At 37.9% G+C, this 20,119-nt stretch overlaps 2 protein-coding genes across 2 annotated transcripts in view; both read left to right on the top strand.

Moving 5' to 3' along the window:
• The first annotated feature begins 642 nt into the window (after positions 1-642).
• On the top strand, positions 643-13,960 carry SLC17A3 (solute carrier family 17 member 3). The gene is given in 11 exon segments (XM_060110614.1): positions 643-727; positions 4,301-4,518; positions 4,722-4,955; positions 5,037-5,124; positions 7,788-7,874; positions 11,477-11,595; positions 11,719-11,885; positions 12,162-12,286; positions 12,378-12,528; positions 12,822-12,912; positions 13,826-13,960. Coding segments are annotated over 11 exon segments (1,500 nt in total).
• Positions 13,961-19,937: 5,977 nt separating this feature from the next.
• The window catches only part of SLC17A1 (solute carrier family 17 member 1), a 55,890-nt gene continuing 55,708 nt past the window's right edge, over positions 19,938-20,119 (top strand). Inside the window, exon 1 of the mRNA XM_060111386.1 lies at positions 19,938-20,077. Coding sequence (XP_059967369.1) covers positions 19,938-20,077 — 140 coding nt within the window. The remainder of the gene's footprint in view (positions 20,078-20,119) is intronic.

The raw sequence follows: 20,119 nt of genomic DNA, 5'->3' as shown, positions 1-20,119 counted from the left end.
GATGACACATGTTAGCGACACTCACAATGGGTCAAACGGGGAAGCAGTGTGGGAGTCATCAGGGGTACCAGAAGCCAGGTTCTCAGGTACAGTAGAGGATGCCAGAAGGACACAGCTCCTAGGTGACCCACATCTGTAGTAGCTCCAACAACGATGGCAATAAAGAACATAGCAACCACTTGCTGAGTGCCAGGCACGTGCAGTCTATTGAATCCTTACAGATCCTTGATGAAGGTGCTGCTGCCGCGCTGTTGTTGTCATTGTTCTTATTAACAGCAGGTGGGAAACTGAAACACACAAATTTGTTCCTGGTAGCACTCAGCACATTAGGTAAATCACAAGCCTGGATTTGAACTTAGAAATGCTTAGCTCCAAATCCAGCGTTCTTAAATTGGCACACAGTGAGTACTCCAGATCCTAAATAATAAACAGTTCCACGCCTTAGGCACAGTACACCTGTTGTATTGAGCCAAGAGTAGGTAATGATCCTCCTTATACCCCATCCAGATGGAATGTCCCAGCTTCTGTTTGCCTGTTACCCACTTTTTAAATGTTTCAAAGAAGTCTCATTTCTCGTGGCTGACACCTTGGATAACATATCACCCTGTAGGTGAAAAACAGTCATCAGGAGAGAAGAACGCAATGGCCACCATGACAGAATTGAGTCCCACGGCAGGGAAGTACTCCCAAGATGTACAAGGGGATGAGAAGCTCAGTCCTGGGAAAGGTAAACTCAACCTTGACTATGTGGTTTTAGGATTTTAGGGTGGATTTTTACAATATCGTAATACAAAGAAATGAATTCATGTCTTTTAAGGTGTTTAATTGTTTTAAAAATCAAGTACTATTAATGTACAATTCTAAAAAAGTATTTTATTTTTGATGATTACCTCCTAATCTTAGTCCATATGCACTTGCGTTCTTGAAAATGCTACCAAATCATCTACACATAGTATTGTGTATTCTGCTTGTTATTGCATGTAATATTGTAAGCATAATTGTATTGCTTAATTAAGTAAAGTATAAAAAATTATATACAGAAACCTCAAAAAATCAAGATATGAAAAAAGATGTTACTAAGCTTAATGTAACCACTGTAATTTGTTTTTATTGCCTTCCTTTACATGTATATTTTATATAGTTCTGTGCTGTATGTATTATGTTGTATGTTTTGGACCACACATACTTTTCAATTTGCTTTATTATACAATCATTATTCTTAAAGGATATATATTATTATTCCAATATATCCAATAGATAAAATATTATTTTTCTGAAAAATCCCTGTGGTTGGATATTTAAGTTGTGGAGTTTTGGGAGGTTTTGCTTACCTATCATACAGATAGATTAATTGATAGATATAGTTATATAGATATAACATTGTATATGTTATATATAACATATCTATATATATATATATATATCTCTCTCATGATATCCTGTAACATAACACTTGTCTACAGTTGGAATTATTACTTCCTCAGGGCTTTTTCCTAAGAAAAATAAAAATTTTAAGCAATGGTTATAAATACTTCATTTCCATTGACCACTATAGAGACCTTAGTTTTTAATCTGAAAAAAAGTGTGGCCACATAGAGAATTTTGAGCAGAAAATGGCATAATCAAATTTATGGTATGACTAGAGCACTCCAAATGCTGTAATGAGAGTAGACTGGAAGCAGGAAGTCAAGTTGAAGGCTACTGCAAAAATCTAGGCAAGAGATGTTGGTAGCTAGAACCACATGGAAGTGGTTTTTAAACAAAAGATATCTTTTAAAAGATATCTTTTAAACAAAAAGATAGCAGTGGCCCTGGTGAGAAGTGGTTGAATTCTACATACATTTTGAATGTAAAGAAAGCAGTATGTTCTAGATAGATTGGATGTAGGCTGTGAAAGAAAGAAATCAAGGATAAATTGCAAAGTGTTCGGAAGAATGGAATTTCTATCACCTGAGTTGGAAAGGAATTTGGGTGGAGCAAGATTGGGACGGGGAACTTAGGAGTTTAGTTTTGGATCTATTAAGTTTGATTTGTTGATTAGTTGATCAATTGATTTTTAGTAGAGCAAAAAATGATGCATCTTAAATCAATGACAACTTCAATTTGACAAAAGGCAGTATTATTGTATTATATATTGAGTTTTTACATTTTAAGACATGAGATGTTGTACCAACATTATTTTTCATATATTTTAAATAGACACGGGAAACAAATAACTTTTAAGGACACATGTAGTAGCCTGTAGGGAACGCTTAATATGCAGCAAGCACCAGACTAAGCCTTTTAAATACAGCCTCTAGTGGATCTTTCAGCAATCTCATGAGGCATGTATTCACCCCACCCATCTGTGAGCCATTAGTCTCCTGGTTTGCTGATACTCGCTTTCTGTAGCCTTTGGCCTCTAAGATCCCAAAGCAAGTTGGGGAGATCAGAAGCCAAAGAACTGATAAATTATTAGTTGATTTGATTGACATAGGAAGTCATCACCCAGCTCCAAAAAAGAAAGGAAAACCTTTACAAAGATATTATTTTTTAGCTCCTTGCTCTAATTACAGTACACTTACCAGTTTCTTCCAAATTCTTCCTTCCCCACTGCATTCACTGCAAAGATTTGTGTTCTACTTAAGGAGAAGAGAGTATGGTCTTGAGGGAAAGGCTCTTTTGTAAACCTCAAGGCACCTCTTTTCTTGAAGTTTTGAAGACTTCTTGATGATGCATGGTGTTGTTCTCCTCTCCTACACCATACAGCCATACAAACCCCATAGATGAGTGCACTTGGATTGTGACAAAGGTATTCTCATGGAATCATCTGGGACAAAATAAAAGCCACCGTACACATGCAGTGCAGTGGTTAAGAGCACAGACACTTGAGCTATACTATTAGCTGACCTCTCTGCACCTGGAAAATTGGAATAGTAGTAGTAGCTGCTTCATAGGATTATTGTGAGGATTAAATGAATTAATACTCAGTCATCATGTTACATAACCTATCAGAAACATCTGACACACCTACTGACTCCCTCCTCCCTGTAGCCCTTTTCCCCTTGGCTTCCAGGACACCACACTTTCCTGGTTTTATTCCTACCCCACTGATCATTCCTTTTCAGTTTCCATTGACAGTTTCTTCCCATGTATCCAACCTCTAAGCATTGGAAAACTGTAGAGTCAGTCCTTGGTTTTCTTCCCTATTTATTCTCATTTCCTAAATACCATGGCTTCAAGTATCATCTTGAAGGTTATTAACTCCCAATGTTTTACCTCAGCCTCTACCTCTATTCTAAACTCTAGAGTTTTATATGCAACAACATTCTCAACATCTCTTGGGTGCTTAAAAGGCATCTTTGTCTTAACTGTCCAATAATAAGCTCTTTATCACCCCACTGCCCCCAAACCTGCTTTCTCTGCAGAACTCTCTTCCTCATTGAACATCAACTCCATTCTTCCAACTGTTTAGAACAAGAACCTCTCTAATGCCCTTCCCTCACCCATTTGTAAAATTGAAACCAAGATTCAGTTATTGCCCTACTGCAATCTATCTGGGATCTTATCACATCTTAGTTCCTCTACTGCTACCACCCTAGTTCACAGTTCTTCACTTCTTTTCTGGATTATTGCAATAGTTTCTTCCTGGCAATAGCCATCTTTCCTGGAAGTACAAAAACAGATTATTTTAATTTTGTGCTCATTTCTTTTTCTGTTATTTTTTCACTTTCACTATATTTTTTCATAGTTTTTCAGTGTCAATTTTTCTCTAATGAGAAAATCTTTCTAGAGGTTTAATTTCAAAGTTTAAATGAAAGTTTGCCCTCATTGACTGAGACATATGAGAAGAATAATAAATCTATACCAATGAACAACTCCTTCAATGTTTAAAATTTACATTATATATGTATATAATATAGTACATATAATATAAATTATATAATTTAAATATGTATACTACACATATTTCACTTATATGTATATATTTACTTTTCATATATATATTCTATATATCCATATCTATATATATTTAAATATGAGTAATTTTATCAACCATAGAATACAGTAACCTAGGAATGGGAGAGACAAAATTGCAGGAAGAACAGAGCACCCCAGAGCAAGTCAGGGTCTATAAAGCTGTGGTATAAAACACCCTTTGACTCAACTCAGTCATTTTCTGCTTTTGTAATCTTTCTTTCCCAAAGCCGATAGAAGTGCCATTTAAATTGTCAGGTGATACCTTTCTGTATTATAACTTGTGAAAAATAAATGATGGTTCAATAAAGAAAGCACTAATATAATGTCATAATATTTCCAGCTCCAAGCTTATGTTCCACTCGCTATGGAATAGCCTTCATCACACATCTCTGCAACTTCATAATAATGGCACAAAATATTATCATGAACATCACCATGGCCATGGTAACCATGGCCAATGGCACAAACCATCAGTCCCAGTTTAACAGCTCCACTGAGGGGCTGCCTGTTGACTCATTTGATGACCCAAATAATTCCCCTAAAAGTCTTCCTGCGGGGGTAAGCAATGCAAGATTTAAGTTGTGTTCTTGTTTTTGCTATTTGTTTGTTTGGATATCTATTTTTTCTAGACTTTATATGTTAAAAAGTTTTAATTGAGGAAATAGTGATTTGAAAGCAAGTGGAAGATCTAAAGAGGCTTCTTAAGTTATGCAACAGCCTTCCTGTAAATGGCTTACCAAAGCATTCTCTGTTTCTTTAAGGCCCCTGTGTATGATTGGAGCCCTCAAATCCAGGGCATCATCTTTAGTTCTATCAACTATGGCATGATCCTGACACTGGCTCCCAGTGGATACCTGGCTGGAAGTGTAGGAACAAAGCGAGTGGTTGGTGCTGCTCTGTTTGGATCCTCATTTCTCGTTCTCTTCACCCCTCTGGCAGCTGACCTTGGACTAGGTTTCCTCGTTGCAACTCGAATACTTCAGGGCATGAGACTGGTACCCAGATATTTTGTAAATATGTGCTGGATATGAATTTCTCTGTGGGACCACATATCAAGAACTCTATTTTTATTTCAGGGGTTAGGATATGGGGGTCAGTTTGCACTCTGGGAAAGATGGAGTCCTCCAAATGAATGAAGCCGATTCTGCAGCATTGCTTTCTCAGGTAAAAACATATAACGGAAATGAGTCCACTACAATCCAACCTTCTTTCACTGAGTTCTTTGACTTTTTTTATTGCAAGGTTCTTTGTCTTCTGCTCAATGTCAATCAAGTATTTATAAACTAGGGGGATGGGTCCTTTGTGGCATGACTTTTAGTTATTTTCCCCAGGTTGTCATTTGTGATTTGACTTTGCTTATAATGCCTTTTGCCATTTTTTTAAAATACATTTTTATGTAGTCAAATTGATAATTCTTTTATTTTATGGTTTCTGGGTTTGAGTCATAGTTAGAAATGTTACAAAAGCATCCAACCATGGCTTTTAACGAATATGTATGGTTTCATTTTTTATATTTAAATTTTTGACATATTGGAGTTTATACTAGTGCTCAGTGTGAGGCATGAATCCAACTTAATCTTCTTTGGAATTGCTCTCAGTTGTCCTGAGAACTGCTTTCTGATAATGATCTGTCTGCACAGTGTATCTGGAAGGAATATTCTGGAGGAAGAACGTTTCAGTTACATTGAGTCAAAATGAAAAATGGAAAGAGTAGGGCTAACAAACTGGAAATTGCCTAAGTATGGGTGCTGGGTAAGGAGAGAAGGGTAGGAGAGCCAGGGATTCTTCAAGTCCAGAAAACGAGTCACGTGCACACACATACACACCCTGCCTGACCTTATGCCTCTCTAGAGCCCTTCACAACCCTGGAGGATTAGTCTTTGTCATCAGAGCTCATATCCACTGATAGGGGAATGGAGGCTCCAGTTTGGACTAAGGAAACTCACTTTGGTTATCACAGCTGACTAAGGGATATCCTCAAATATAAATAAGGATTGGCTGGGCTTCCCTGGTGGGGCAGTGGTTGAGAGTCCGCCTGCCGATGCAGGGGACACGGGTTTGTGCCCCGGTCTGGGAAGATCGCACATGCCGTGGAGCGGCTGGGTGTCCAGAGCCTGTGCTCCGCAATGGGAGAGGCCACAGCAGTGAGAGGCCCACGTACTGCAAAAAAAAAAAGGATTGGTTTTCCCAAATCCTCAAACATTTGAAGGAAATCAAGAGCATGAAAGAGAGAAACCAAACTCAAAAACTGCAAGAACTAACCCAAATGAAAAAGAAATTAATAAAGGAATTGAAAGAAGATTTTAAATAATTAATAAATAACATCAGAGAGATCCACAGGAATATGTGTAGATGATATTCATTTTAAAAGAACATACTGCTATAAAAAACAGTTGTTGCTGGGACTTCCCTGGTGGCACAGTGGTTAAGAATCCACCTGCCAACGCAGGGGACACAGGTCCAAGCCCTGGTCTGATTTTTTTTTTTTAACTGTGAGATCAGGAAAGCCCTTTTAAGCAAAGGAGTAAGTCTAGAAATCATTACAGAGGAAACTTACAGATCTGACCCCATGAAAACTCACAACTGCTAGATTGCAAAAGACACCATAAACAAAGTTTAAACCGGGAGAATAGAATTGCAGCCAGCATGACAGACAGAGGGTTATTATTCACAACACATAAAGGTTCTATAAATTGAGACAAAGTTAAACAAGTGAAAGAAACAAACAAACAAAAAGATTATGAACAGTTCACAAAAGAAATAAAAATGAAAAAAATGTTCAACTTCACTATAAAAAGAAAAAATTATATACTGTTTTGCATTCATATTTGGAAAACTATTTAGGAGCTTTGAGGATGTCCAATGTTGTCAAGAGATGAGGAAAACAATCTTTGTTGGCAGTTTAATTTAGTATGGCCTTTTAGCAGGATACTTCAGCAGTTCTGTCAAAAAATGCACAGTCTTTGGTTTAGCAAGCCAACTTCTGATATTTTACTGTACAGAAATAAATTATGTTTAAGTTCAGAAGTGATAATTAAGTTTATGTTCATAAATAACAACTAGGTAGAATCTACAGTGACATGGAAATATTTACAAGATCAATTGTTAAATAAAAAATAAATGTCACAGGACAATAGGTACATTATGGTCCTGCTTATTTAAAATTAATAACAACTCACATACATATATATAAAAGTTGACAAGTTTATGTTAATGTTCATCTGGAAAATTAAAAAAAAAACATAATAGTCTAGTTCTGAAGAAGTTGTAAAATGGATATGTGCTTCACTATATATGAGAATACTCGGTAAAGCCATGGAAATTAAAAGTGTTATTAGACATTAGTAGACAAATCTATCTAACTTTCTGTCTACATATTACATAAATGCATTTACCAATAGATGCATGTATGTACAGATATACATTATGTATGTGTGCAGAGAGGAAAATGTATGCAATTATACATCATATAATAAACTGTAGCTGTTGGTTAACATTCGAGTGGGGATGGATTGGGGGGCATGTGAGGGGAACCTTGGTTCTTTGCAGTAATTTACTTTTACAATAGCATATGTTATATGAATTGTGTAATTAAAAATTAAAATAGCATAAAAGGAAGCATGGTTGTCATCTGCAATGTTACTAGGGAACTGCCAGAAAAATGGGTCCTCAGAAGAGCATATGAACTCAATCACAAGTTTGAAGTTCATATATTCTACTATGTTTATCTCTTTAAGGTGATACTGCTCTGTAACATGTCATCTGTCATCCTGTAGGCATCTATCAGGTGGCAGTCCAGAGCCCCACAGCTTATTCTCTCTTTTCAGGAATGATGCTGGGAAGCTGCATTGCCATCCTCCTGGGTGGCATCATCAGTCAAGCCCTTGGGTGGCCTTTTGTCTTCTATATCTTTGGTAAGCTGCTGTCTCCCCACTCTTAGGTTTTCATATTCAGGGAGATTCTTCTGAGTATCTATCTGTGTGTATTTTTCTGGAGGAAATGAATCGAGACAGAAAGATCCTAGTAAAAGAAAATGTCTTAATATAATAGTAGGGAAGAATTAACTTATACCATCAAAGGATTTGGAAGTCCTCCTGCCTATGATGCTGTTAACCTGCCATGATGCATTATTAACACAAAGTGATTGGGCAAAATCTATTGCCCTAGCAGGCAGTAGGGGACAGACTTGCAGAGTGGTGGTTTGTGAGAGACAGAAGTATCAGAGTTGAGGAGATGGAGGTAAGAGCCCTGAGAAAGTTAGGCAGGTAGAGTTCACAGGAAAGAGTGCCTAACAGGAGACAACTGCACACAGAGAAAACCCTGGCTATCTGCAGAGTCCCCTTGATACTCACCAGAGCACTGATTAGAATACCTGTGTGGAGACATCATCTGAGGCCGGTGGGGGTGGGGGGAGGTGCCAGAAATCATTGGAAAAATTTAAAGAACAGTGTCCAGTACTTATAGAGAATCAGGGATAGTGCCTGTTTCCACAAGACAGAATGAAAAACTGTATAATTCTTGGGCCATTGGGCAGAATACTAATAAATGTCTTTCCTCAATAGTGAGAAATAATTAGCTCTAGAGGACACACTATTGTGGAGCCCTCTAACAAATGATGATGACCAGACCCAAAGGGTCAGTGTTTCCATGTAATTTAACTGTACCCCCAAACAAAGCTCAAAAATATATAATAGGAATACAAAAATATTCAGCACCCAACAAGATATAATTCGTAATGTCTGGCTCAAAGCATAGGTTACCAGGTATGGACAAAGGCAGGAAAACACAATCCATAATAAGGAGAATAATCAACCAATCAAAACCAACCCAGAACTGACACAAATGTTAGAATTAGCACACAAGGATAGTTACTATAACTATAACTTTATTTGTTCAAAATTTAAGTAGACACATGCAAAATATATTTTTAAAGACCCTAAGTCAAACTTCTAGAGATAAAAACTACAATATAAGGATTGAATTAATGACAGATGATACAACAGAAGAAAAGATTAATGAACTTAAAAGTAGCAATAGAAACCATCCAGAATGACCTACACAGAGAAAAAAGTAATAATAAAATTAGAACATAAGTAAGGTGTGTAGTACCCAAAGGAGAGGAGTGGGATGGGGGAAGAGAAAGAAACCTTTGAAGAAATGATGGCTGAAAGTTTTCCAAGTTTGTTGGAAACTATAAACTCACAGATCCAAAAAAGTCAATGAATCTCAAGCACAGGAAATATGAAGAAACCTGTACCAAGTTATACCATAATAAAATGGCTCAAAACCAGTGATAAAGATGAAATCTTAAAAGCAGCCAAAGTTTAAAAATAGAGAGAGAAGAACAAAGATATGATGACTGCAGCTTTCCCATCAGAAGCAATAAAATCAAGAAGGCAGTGGAACAACATCTTTCAAATACTGCAAGAAAAAAGAAAAAAAATCTGTTAACCTAGAATTCTAGAGACAAAGAAAAACTTTTCGAAAACAAAGGCAAAATAAGGACATTTTTAGACATACAAAAATTGAAAGAATCAGAAATTTAAATTAAAGAGAACAGTACCGTTTTCAATAGCATCAAAAATATGTAACAGTGCTAAATCTGACAAAAGATGTGAAACATGCACTGAAAACTAAATTATCATGAAAATAAAAAGATCCTAGAATAGCCAATTTTGGAAATTAATGACAAAGTTGTAAGACTAACACAGCCTCATGTCAAGGTATATTATAAAATTACAGTCATCAAGACATTGTGGTATTGGCATAGAGACAAACAGATCACTGAAACAGAATAGAGTCATAAATAGACTTACACATTAATGATAAACTGATTTTGACAAAGATGCAGAAGCAATTCAATGGGGAAAGGATAGTCTTTTTAACAGATGGTGCTCAAAAAAAAAAGAATTTTGATCCATATCTTGCACTCTACACAAGAACTCAAAATGAATGTTGGATATAATTGTAAGATCTGAAATTATCATTCTTTTAAAAGAAAACATATGAGAAAATCTTTGCTCTTTATTTAGGCAAAGATTTCTTAGCTATGAAACCAAAGGCTTGATGCATAAAATAACAAGTTGATAGGTTGGATTTCATCAAAATTAAAAACTTTTGCTCTTCAAATGCATTATTAGAATAATAAAGAGACAAGTTGAGACAGAGAGAAAATACTTGCAAAACACATATACAATAAGGACTTTTATCCAGAGTGTGTAAATAATTCTCAAAACTCAATAACAAAACAAAAACCCAATTTAAAAATGGACAAAGACACCTCACTAAAGAGGATAGGGAGAGGGAAAATAAGGATGTGAAAAGGTGGTCAACTCAACATCCTTAGTCATTAGGGAAATGCAAATAAAAACAATGAGCTACCTCTGCATATCTATTAGAATGGCTAATTGTGACATAATAAGAAATATATAGATATGGTTTCTGCCACCAGTTCCTGACACAGAGCTCCTAAAACTCTTGTAATTTCATGTTGAGTGGTGGGGATGATAGGAGCATCTAAGCAGAGTTCCTAAATCCCTTGGAATTTCTTGAGTTATAGGAACATCTTTTGTCTAATGAGGTGACTCTTGGTATCCTCCTGGATATCTTCAGGCTAGAGGCCATCAGAAAGACCAAGCGGTGATTAGAAGCTTGGAACTTTTAGACCCACCCTCCATCCTCCCAGGAGGAGAGGGTGCATCAGATTGTGTTAATAATCAATTATGCTGACATGATACAGCCTCCATAAAAATCCCTAAACTATGGGGTTCTAAGAGCCTCCAGGTTGGTGAACACATCCACGTGCTGGGACGGTAGCATATCCCCAACTCCGCAGGGTCAGAAACTCCTGCACTCAAGACCCTTCCAGACTTCACCCTATGTATCTCTTCATCTGGGTGTTCATCAGTATCCTTTATCATATTTTTTATAATAAGCCAGTAAACATAAATGAATATTTCCCTGACTTTTGTGATCCAGCAAATTATCAGACTAAGAGGGAGTTGTGGGAACCTCTGAATTTGTAGTAAAGTTGAACAGAAGTGTGGGTAATTTGAGGACTCATTACTTGCAATTAGTATCTGAAGTAGGGGGCAGCCTGTGTGACTGAGCCCTTACTCTGTAGGGTCTGTGCTAATGCCAGATAATGTCAGAACTGAGCTAAACTGTAGGATGCCAGGTTGGTGTCTGTAGAGAATTAGAGAATTTCTTAGTGTGAAAACCCCACACATTTGGTGTCAGAAGAGTTGTGAGTAGAGAAATAGTTTTCCTTTATTAGTATTAAAAAGGTTGAGATATCAAGTTTAGTGCCATTCCCAGGGTCTGTGATTTTTGTGCACACAAATAATCAAGAAATATAAAGGAATGGGTTCTAGAAAGCTGTGATATTCATGTGAATATTTTGAGAAATGGGAAGAGGATATTAAGAGCAAGAGCTTTTCCCAGGAACCACACCAGAAAATATCCCAATGTAAAAGAAATTCACACAGAAGTTTACCAATTTTACCTCTGCTAGCAGGAGGTGTTGGCTGTGTCTCCTGCCTTCTCTGGTTTGTTTTGATTTATGATGACCCCATCACTCACCCATGGATAAACATCACAGAAAAAGAACACATCATATCCTCCTTGGCCCAACAGGTACACATAAAAACTCTAACCTTCTCCAGAGATCTTGTATCAGCATCTGGATTTATCAGGGTAACTAAGAACATGTGAGCATGTCTCAGATCTTACTCTTCTAATCAGTAAATTTGTTTTCAGGTCAGCTCTTCTAAGCAGCCTCTTCCCATCAAAGCTATGGTCAGATCTCTACCCCTCTGGTCCTTGTGTTTTTGCTGTTTCAGCCATCAATGGTTAATTAACGTCATGGTTGTATACACACCAACTTACATCAGCTCTGTGTTCAATGTATGATACCAGAGATGTGAGTATATTTCCCTCCACCCGTTTCTCCTGTTTGCATGACTCTCAAATTACTCTGCCTTCACAAATCATCCCATCTAGAAAAATTTATGTTTTATTACCAAGAGATAATGTGACAGTCATGTGAGTAGCTTTTCTGAGGGTATGATGGAAGAGGCTACTGATTTTCTTAGGAAAGTATGATTTCAGAGTTGTCGGTATGATTATTAGTGCTTTATCAATACAAGGTGTGATCTCACAGCCTTTATTATGATGGTTTACTCAAGTTTTTCCCCTCAGAGTGGCTTCCTATCTGCCCTTCCTTTTATTTTTGCCTGGGTCGTTGGCATCCTGGGAGGTTACCTGGCAGATTTCCTTCTGACCAAGAATTTTAGGCTTGTTACAGTGAGGAAAATTGTCACAGTTCTAGTTAAGAACAGGACCAAAAGCTCTGATAATTCATAAGGCATACAACAACCAAAGATGTATCTTGGTTAATTCATCTGTTCCTCGTTCCATAGGAAGTCTCCCCTCTTCAGCATCCCTTGTAGTTCTGCCATACGTTGCCTCCAGCTATATCACAGCAGTGAGCCTTCTTACGCTCTCCTGTGGACTAAGCTTGTTTAGTCAGCCAGGGATCTATACCAATGCCTTAGATATTGCTCCAAGGTAGCACTATAATTTCCACTCTCATTTTCATATTTCCTGAAGAAGATTTAGCCTGCAGCCTTCCAGGAGCCCCAGACTTTGTGAAGTTATAAATCATGGGCAAGGACCACTGATAGCCTGTGGCCATTTTTTCAAGTATGTGGGAGGAGGGTGTTGTTGATTTGTCTCAGTACCTTTCATTGAATATACACAGAGAGAGTCCTTTTTGACATAATTACTATATGATGGATTCATATGCTAAGCAGGGCTGAAGTGTCTATGGATCTAGCCTGGAACATTCCTGTCACCCACAGGCATTCCAGCTTTCTCATGGGAGCCTCGAGGGGGTTTGCACAGATATCTGCTATCCTGGCACCCACTGTCAGTGGATTTCTTCTCAGTCAGGTAAAGTTTTCTTGTTAAGGATTCTTAAAACAGTCTACTGAATCCATTCATAAAGGTAATAGCATAAAAAATGTTTACACATTTTGGATAATAAAATTAAATTGTGGATAACTTTGTCATGAAGATCAACTTGGCAAAGAAAAATATAAAAGAATTTCCTTCATGTCCTCAATCTTTACTTATTCTGAAACCAAAGCACTCACTAGTGATCCACTGGTAATATCCAGTCTTTGAAATCACACAGCCACATAGATGTCCTATGAGAAGATGATGAATCCATGCATATATGCAACTTGCCATGTCTTCTGCAACACTTTGGAATTTTCATTTGCATAACCATACAAAAGCAAAGAGATAATAAAATCAAATATATTTAAGTGCCTGATACATGTAGGTATTATTACAGGTATTTCATATGCAGTAATCTCATTTAAGTATTGATTCTCCTACCAATTATGAAAATGAAACATTATTATCCTCATTTCCTGATGATTAAAATCTGATAGAATATGTCTTTCTACTAAGAGGGTGTAGAATTGGAATTCTCCTAACTTAGACCTGTCTAGCTCCAAAGCCCACAATCTTCTTCTTGTAAGATTCTTCTTGCACTTCAAGAAGAAATATTATTAGCATATATATAGTCATGATTCGCACAAAAGAGAAAATGTATGGCACTTTGATAAATAGGGACAAATACAATTCTGGAGGTTAATTGCAACGGTCCTTAAGTCCATTTTATGAAGAACATTCTGTCTCCATTTTGAAATTCTTTCCATCAAACTATTAAGCTGTGTTCAGGAAATGAATTTCTACACGAAAACCCACTGGTGAACACTGTCTTCTGAACTATTAATGAGTTTCATAGAAAAAGGGATGAAAGGGGTAATATTTACTTGAAGTTTTGTCTCCTCAGGACCCTGAATTTGGGTGGAGGAATGTTTTCTCCTTGTCATTTGCCATTAACACATTAGGACTGATCCTCTACCTTATATTTGGAAAAGCAGATGTCCACGACTGGGCTAAAGAAAGGAAACTCACTCGTTTATGAAGGTAAAGAAAAATGATTTCATCTATGGTTATAACCAGAGAAGCACTATTTAAATTTTTTTAATTTTTATTTTATATTGGAGAATAGTTGATTTACAATTTTTTAAAATTTTTATTTTATGTTGGAGTATTAAATTTTTAATTCTACGCTATTTTTCCTTCTTAGTTACCCCACCTTGCATGGAAAGTCATTAGGCACCTTATTTCATAAACGAGAGGCCTTCAGTGACGAAAATACCAACAGAAAAAATTTTCTTTGCTGTAGCTCTTTTTAAATCTGAGATCAGTTCTTTATTTTACTCATTTCATTTTGAGAAAAATATAAGAGGAATGAAAATTCAAATAAAATGATAGCCAAGAACAAAGTTGTCATCTTCATAGAATTAACAATGAATTCAGAGGAGCTGCTCTATGGGAGCCAGCAGGCTAGATTCACAGTTTTTGAATCTCTAAACAGGAAACTATGTTTTGAAACTCTTAATCGAGGGCAGTAACCTCCCTAGGGCAATGATTCCTCCTATTTGTGAAAATGAATATTAATTTATATATTTCTTGGGCTGGATATTGTCCATGTGTTCCTCCCTTTGTGTGCTCCACTCTCCTGCATCCTGCTCGGGCCCCAGGAGGCTGACCTGAGTGGTTTGCCTCCTACACTTTCTTGTCCACTGCCTTCTGCTGGATTTTCAGTGGAGGCAAGAGAGTGAGGACAGGGAGTATTTATCTCTAAAGTTCCTCCTCGTGGGGACTGCAGGTGGCTGATCCTTCCTGTATAGTTCACAGCTCCTAGCAGACGGCCCTGTCCACATAGTCTGGTAATTTCTCTCTTCCCATGTCCCATCAAACCTTTTTTGGCCTTTATGTTGCAAGTTCTGGGATTCTCAAGAATTATCTTGTGGTTTCCTTCCCACCTTCCCAATCCTGTGTAAATTGTCTCATTTAACACTGTTCTCAAATTACCCAGTGTGAGTCTGTTATGTTTCTCCTTCTAGGATCCAACTAATTTCAGTAGTTGTCATATGTAAAGATCAAAACATGAAATAGTTCAGTATTTCTTTAAATTATAACTTGTAGGTGTCAGTGGGTCATAACATGTTCAGAGGGGCCAAAACTATGTTCTAGGTTGCTCCCCATGGTGATCTCTACTGTGTTGAATAGAGATTATAGCCATCAAGTTATTTTGTATAGAAGTGATGTGATGGACACTAGTTCTGAGTGAAAAATTAGGGCAAGGATATAGAAGGTCAAATTTGAATAAGCAACAGCAATTACTGAGATTTTGCATAGTCTAGAATCTAGGCCCTTGGAACACTAGAGTAAATTAGACACAGTCACTATTGTCCATTCAGATGTGGAAGACACACATAATAATACATGGCAAGTTCTTTGTCTTAGGTACAATAGCAGGGGGACATGCAGGTCATTACAGGAGACCAGATGAGGGGTTCCAATTCTAAGCTGAAGAGCACAGGGGAGATCTCCTTATGCAAGTAATTCCTGAGCTAAATTTAAACTTTTAAATCTTAAAATTTCTCAACACGAAAAAAGAAATGGTAATTATGTGACGTGATGGAGGTGTTAGCTAACACTATGGTGGTAATCATTTTGCAATATAAGTGTTTCTAATCAACACAATGTATACCTTAAACTTATACAATGTTAAATGTCAATTATATCTAAATAAAGCCGGGGCGGGGGGAGAAAAAGAGTCCATTTTTTTTCTCAGTAAAATGCCTGCTGACTCTACTTGTTGAACTAAATTAAGGAGTTCCAAAGTAGATACATTTTTGTTTGATGAACCCTCTTTGTTCCCTATGATATTGATGTCCCAAAAGAAAAAGAAAATCCAGTTGGTGCTAATGAAACCTCTAAGTTTTCCCTGTTGGGCAGTATAACCTAAAGTCTCCATATGCTTGTATCAGCTGCAAGATCTTGATTATTAAATATATTATTAAAACATCTACCTTGAAAATGAAAGATGACTTAAAATTGAATCAGTTGATTAAAATGATTCTACCTTTAGGTGTATTATTTTTTCAAAAGTTACAGACTACACAGTGAAAGCTCCTAAAGTTTAGGATGGCAATTTTACCCTTCCTATTGCAATCAAGTTTTTAAGAGTGATTTCTGCTGTCTTTTCTGAAATCCAGAACACATACAAAAATGTTTTCCCCATCCTGTTGTTTTGTTTTTTGCCTCTAATCTTCCCTAAATAGAGGAGGCACACCTGTATTGCTTAACAATAAAGAAGAAGAGGTAAAAATGGGTGCAATGATGATGATTATGAGAGAGGGAAGACATTGGATCGGATTATGGTGCCACTTTGCCTTTGTGAGTGAAAGGTTGATCTGTGCACATAGCAGTTCATTCATGCAAGTCCACATGTCAGTGTCGTGGTGGGTTAGATGGGAGTCCATACGACAATATATTGGGTTATACAGGCCTGAATCACAGTACAATAAGGGTTGGTAACTCCATATGAGACGATACTGGGTATTAAAAGGTCCATGTGGGAGCTTACTGATGGGTTTGTAGGTCTAGATGACTATACATTGGGTGTTGTGTGATATTGTGATTTATAATAAGGATTTTATATTTGGTCTTTGTCCCTTCCTAGCTTCCTAGCTCCTAAAAACCTCGGAATGCCCCAAGTGGAGAGGTATCTTTTGTTATGTTAATGTGGTTACTTTTGGAATGTACCAAAAGATGGGGGCTGCTTGCCAAGGGAATCCAATCTGGATTAGGGGGTGGAATTTTCAGTCCCACTCCTGTGACCTTTTGGGAGGGGAGAGGGGCTGGAAGTTGAATCAATTGCCAAAGGCCAATGTTTTAACCAATCATACTTACATAACGAAACCTCCATAAAAACTCAGAGGAGTTGAGTTCAGAGAGCTTTCAGGTTGTTGAACCAGAGCATGTCCATGTGCTGGGCTCCCAACCCCATAGGGAAGAAGCTCTTGTGTTTGGGACCCTTTTGGACCTCACTGTATGCATCTCTCCATCTGCCTGTTCCTTTGTAGCCATTAATATCCTTTGTAATAAACCAATAATCCAGTAGATAATTGGCTTTCTGAGTTCTGTGAGCAACTCCAGCAAATTAATTGAACCAGAGGAGGGGATCATAGGAACCTCTGATTTACAGCCAATATGTCAGAAGCACAGGTAACAACCTAGGTTTATGAGGAACATCTGAAGTGGGGGCAGCCTTGTGGGTTTCAGCCCTTAAGCTGTGGGATCTGATGCTACCTCCAAGTAGACAGTGTCAGAATTGAGTTAAATTGTAAGACGCCTGGTCAGTGTCCATTGAGAACTGGAGAATTGCTTAACAGTGTGTGAAAAAAGCCCATGTTGTACCTTGTGCATATGACAGCATGCAAGAGGAAGTAAGCCCACTTGGAAGCATATCATGTTGATTTATTCATTTGTCAACACATCGGGTGTTGGTTGCATATGACAGCACATTATTTGACAGGACATGATTTCAGCACAGCCATTGTAGAATTTGTGATTTCATGAGAACTGTTCTTCCTCTTCCTTGGCTCTAGATGAACCCACAGGTATGAGTACAATAGGGCAAAAGGGTGTGTGTGTGCTGATCTCCAGTACAACCCAGTATTTGCAGCAGCCTCTGTGAGTCAGAGTATTTCAAGAAAAGGGAATTGATTTTTCTTGAGTAATAACAGTAGTGGACATTTTCTAAAAGTTGCAGAATGGTTAAGTTTCTTGTCCAGGGTCACAACAGTGAGTAGCAGAACTGAGATTCAATCTGAGGCAGTCTGACTGAAGAATGTGTGTCTGAAACTTCTACGCTAAACTGCCCCTTAAAAGTATATTTTACTTGGATCAGGAATAGCTACTAGCCATCAAAAAATTATAAAATTTAATATAAAATATTTTATTAAATCTTCACAACCTTATGGATTAAGAAATTATTTCCATTTCCTCACAGGGAAGAGATTGAAGGGCCAGAAAGTTAAATGGCTTCCTCAAATGCCATTTGTGTTAGGGGCAAGAATTTTACAGCAGCCAAAATTCCATTGTATAGATTGATATAAATGTTACTCAAGACTGATATTTCTGTTGTTCTTCAAATACATTGTTGATGTTGCACTGAGCACTTCATCATTTTATCCTGCTGGGTTGCTATCAAAGACCGTTTACCATGAGCTATAAGTTTCATCTGCTGGTCCCCATTAGCTCGAGTCTCACCCCAGAACTAAGTGCCCATCAACCTGCTGGTCCTTCTGCACACACATTCCATTAGTTGCTATTTCACCACCAGAGTAAACTCTGAATCAGAAATCAGGAAGGCCACATAAGGGTAGGTCAGCCATCGAGGTCTGACTCAACCTTATGGAGGAGGTTTCTTCTCAGAAACTAGGTCTTAGAATTGTTCCAATCAAGGGCAAGAGAGTCTTACCCTTCTGCTGTTCGTATGTGCTCACCTTTATCATTTCTGAATTCTTCAATTTGGGTCATTTGGGCAGAAGTGACCAGTGTCCTCCATAAAGGCTTCAGCCATCTGGCCTCCCCATTTGAGCACATACATGACCAGAGATGTGCTGACTGAGGATGGATTTTTGTTTGTATTCTGTATCCTTGCCTTCAGCCTATACACTCTGATCTCCCTTCTCATCACTCTGTGTGCAAACAATTCATTACCAGGCATACACACAGCCTCTAGTACGTCTTTCTTATAGTAGTTTTAATGTGAATTTTTTAATGTGAATTTTTAAGTAGACATAATTTACATGATACAAGGAGCGAGCTTCTAAGTGTAAAACTACTGAGCTACTTTATTAAGATCAGAAATTTACAGGTGATATTCAAAAATTAATGACATGTATTGTGAAACTTTTTTTTCCCCAGGCAACACCAACCTGGGGCAGAAGTGGGGGGAAATGATTCACACTTACAGGGAAAAGATTGCACTGATCTGACTCCAGCCACAACCTGCTCCTACCGAGACTTCACCCTCCAATAAAGCTCAAATCTTTCTGAGAATCCCAGTGAGGGACTTATTATCATGAGTTTTGTATTATCATTGCTATGTCAATATTTGGTGTCAAACCAACAAGAAATTTAAAACCATTTCCAATATGTTCATTTGATTCACTCCTTTTCATTATTTGTAAATTCCATTACACACATGAGTAGTCATCGTGGATGATATAATAAGTATCCCAGGAAGCTGTTCCTATACCAGATTAGCTAGCAGTAATTTAACTCTATCCATTTTTGACCCAAACCACATAAATGTAGCCTAATTTTTAGCCCAAATTAAGTATATTCCCACTTAAGCTTTGCCTTAGCAATATTAAACCACCCCCTCCATTACTTCATCACCCATCACTAGAGGGAGTCCAACAGAATGGTGATGGATAGTGGCCTTACACAATTGTGGTTAAAACTGGTTAAAATTTTCAAACACCTAAGACTATGTGAACACATTTCTAGTGCCCTGTCCCCCTCCACCGGAAGCTTGGAAACAGCCCATGCAAATGACAGGTTCTTTTTTTTTTTTTTTTTTTTTTTTTTTTTTTAGTTTCTGCTTTATAACAAAGTGAATCAGTCATACATATACATCTGTTCCCACACCCCTTCCCTCTTGCTAGGTTCTTAATCTTGTCACTGAGAGTACTATAGGGATATGACTGACTGCTGAAGGCCCTGACACGGCTGTACCATGCTTCTCTGAGTCTTCAAAGTAAGCACATAATGAATATCTAGTGAACTGAACTGAAGCACCAGTGTATGCTCAGGCCACTCAGGATGGCTGTTCTCTTGCTCTCTGTACATCTCCTGCTCGACCTACACCTGCTTCACCTACACCCTACTCACAGGAACTTGTTTTCCCCCTGCCCCTTAGGCCAGAATGGCTTCCTGCTAGTTTATGAAAGGGAAACAGCTGTCCTCAATATGGTCGTTAACCTGAGGGGCTGTGAGGGATGTGCCTCAGCTGCTGGTTTCCCTGGTAACTGATGAGCCAAGCTGACATCATTCCCCCTATAAATGGCAGCCTCTCCACGCCCACCCACTCCGTGGCGAAGGCTGCTGCCATGTCCTGCAGGCTGGCTGCTGCACACAGTGGGGTGCTGCTCCAGGACCTGGTTTCAGACATGTAAGTTCCCCTGTCCAGTAAGCCATTGATGTCTCTGTCGCT

Source organism: Mesoplodon densirostris, chromosome 10, assembly GCF_025265405.1.
Source record: "Mesoplodon densirostris isolate mMesDen1 chromosome 10, mMesDen1 primary haplotype, whole genome shotgun sequence".
NCBI lineage: Eukaryota > Metazoa > Chordata > Mammalia > Artiodactyla > Ziphiidae > Mesoplodon > Mesoplodon densirostris.
This window is presented reverse-complemented; position numbering and strand designations above follow the sequence as displayed.